The 2,529-nt window shown below is 59.2% G+C and overlaps 1 protein-coding gene across 1 annotated transcript in view; it reads right to left on the bottom strand.

The window, feature by feature from the left end:
* Positions 1-2,529, bottom strand: part of L1CAM (L1 cell adhesion molecule) — a 33,992-nt gene that overhangs the window by 26,451 nt on the left and 5,012 nt on the right. The window contains exons 3-5 of the mRNA XM_025213721.1: positions 1,081-1,095; positions 808-913; positions 2-183 (exon numbers count right to left, since the gene is read on the bottom strand). Coding sequence (XP_025069506.1) covers positions 2-183; positions 808-913; positions 1,081-1,095 — 303 coding nt within the window. The remainder of the gene's footprint in view (position 1; positions 184-807; positions 914-1,080; positions 1,096-2,529) is intronic.

The raw sequence follows: 2,529 nt of genomic DNA, 5'->3' as shown, positions 1-2,529 counted from the left end.
GCGATGAGCCGGGCCTGGCGGCTGAGGGCAGTACCAAGCCTGTTGTCTGCGAGGCAGCGGAAGACGCCCTGGTAACGTGGCGCCTGCGTCCCGTTGATGAGTAGTGTCCCTGTGTCCGGCACCAGTGATGTCCCTGGTTCCCGGCCCGGCTCAAACAGCTGCCCATCCCGTGTCCACCGGAAACTGCAGGTAGAGGGAGGAGTTGGGGGGGGGGCCTCTGCCAAGGGGTGGGGCTTGAAGCTCAGGGCAGGTCATGGGGACAGCGCCTCAAGCAGGGATGGGGGGGCATGGGCGGGTCCTGAGGCTGGAGGGCAGCACCTCCCCTTTGGGGGAGGGGCCTCCACCAGAGCAGTAGGGCCTACAGCTGGAGGTGGAGCCTCCTTCACCAGCATGGCTTAAATCATGAGCATGGCCTGGGCCTGGACAAGGGGACCTCCATCATAGGGGCCAAGTCAAGCTCCAAGGGGTGTGTGGCTTATTTTTGGGGGCGTGGTCTCAATCACAGGGGCTTGGCCTGGTTTTGGAGGCCATGGCCTCCATTGTGGGGGTGGATCTAGACTGAGGAGGCAGAGCCTGATTATGGGGTGTGGTCAGGCACTCCCTAGAATACATGAGGCCCCGCCCTCCACTTGGGGGTGTGGCTTCAACATCACATAACCTGGCTGGGTGGGAGGTGGGGCCATGGGCCATCCCATGAAAAGAGGGGGGAAAATTTCCAGGGTTGAGGGGAGGAGGGTCAGTTCCCAGTGGGTGAGGCTTGTCCCCCACACAGTGGGCAGTGGCCAGGGTTTAGGGGTCTGCACTTACGTGACAGGTGGGTTGCCAGTGGCCTCACACTTGAGGACAACATCATCGCTGGGGAAGACAACGACGCGTTCAGGGGGCTCCTCCATCAGCTCAGGAGGTTGCAGCACTGGGGGGGAGGGGTGGGGGTCATGTGGGGCCCTCCTTGACTCTGTCCTCCTTCTGGCCCAGAGGGTCTCTGGGAGGGGAAGACCCACCCCTGTCCCCCTTATTAATTCCCAAATCCCGCCCCCTAGCTCCAGCCCCAAGCCCCATCCCTGTTTCACAAGGACTCACGATTTGGCCTCTTGTCTGCACCATCCCGAAAGCATAGGGGGAGAGAGACAGAGTGAGGTGGCCCCAACCCCCACACGCATATGTGGGGGAGAAATATGAAGCACACACATGTGCAAATGTGATCAGAACCTCCTGGCACTCATATGTTGGAGAACCATGTAGCAAATGCATATGCGAGTAAAGTTGCTGGCAATGCATGTGGGACAAGCACCAGGAAAATGTGTGCAAGGGTGAGTGCACAATATAAACTCCTGGAACATGCATGAGACAAATGCAGGGCACATGAATGCATGCATGTGATGCAGGCTCTCAGCACATACATGTAGCAGAAGCATAGGTCACACATGCAGGGGATGACTGTGAAATGTGTGTATGGAAAATGTGCACGAGTGCATGTGCAAATGTGAGAGGGAAGCTCCCAGCACAACCATGTTGGAGAACCATGGGGCACGTGTGTGCAAGAACAGATCCCAGCACGTGTGTGGGGGAAGCACAGGGCAAACACTTGTACATACACGTGTTTATGCCACACAAGCTCCCAGCACATGTATGTGGAAGAAGCACAGGGTGCACACCTGCGCAGGGTCACATCCTAGCACAAGCACACACGGAGAAGTATGTGGCGCGCACAGGTGCGAGAGCAGACCCTGGCACACCCATGTGAGAGGAGAACATGTGTGCACCAGGGAACACATATGTGTGCAAAAGGAGGCAGGTAAGACCCAGTCTGGACACCTGGGTACTCTCTACCAGCCCCCCAGGCATCCACGTGGCTCCCCGACACCTGGGTCCATGCTTCCTTCTGTTGCCTGCTGCCGCTGTCCGTGGTGCTGGCAGGGTCTGGAGCCGCTGTAGCTACCACCCGCCCACAACACCCCAAGGCGAGGGAGCTGCGATGGTAGGTAACGCCCTCCTGAGCCCTGGCGATCAGGCTGCAGCTACAGCTGCTCCCAGTCAGGCCTGGAGTCCTACCAACTCTAGCTACAAGTGAAAAAAACTCCCCCCCATCCCCTATTTCCAACACATCACAACTTCCCATCCAAAGCCCCCCAGGCAGGGCTAGACGAGGAAGCTGGGCTGAACCACTGGAGAACCCCAGGGGGAAGAGGTTCCTGGGGGCATCTGCACTGGAACACTGCAGGGCTCGGGGGGTGCCTGGCTTTGGAAGAGTGAGCATCTGGGCAGAACTATTGCAGGGCCCTGGGTTGGGGTGGGAGGAAATCCCTGGGGCAGCTGGCCATTGCAGAGGCCTGGGGCAGGGGTGGTTCCTGGAATCAGTTGACCATTGTTGGGTCCTAGAAAGGGCTCCTGGGGTCAGCAGAGCTGGACCATTGCAAGGCTGGAGGGGGTCCTATGGGTAGGCAGGCTGAACCATTCCCAGGGCCTGGGCTGAGGCCCTGCCTGACTTTAGGACTGGGGGCATCTGGGCTGAACAATCGCAGGGCCGGG

Source organism: Alligator sinensis, unplaced genomic scaffold, assembly GCF_000455745.1.
Source record: "Alligator sinensis unplaced genomic scaffold, ASM45574v1 scaffold137_1, whole genome shotgun sequence".
In the NCBI taxonomy this organism is placed as follows: domain Eukaryota; kingdom Metazoa; phylum Chordata; order Crocodylia; family Alligatoridae; genus Alligator; species Alligator sinensis.
This window is presented reverse-complemented; position numbering and strand designations above follow the sequence as displayed.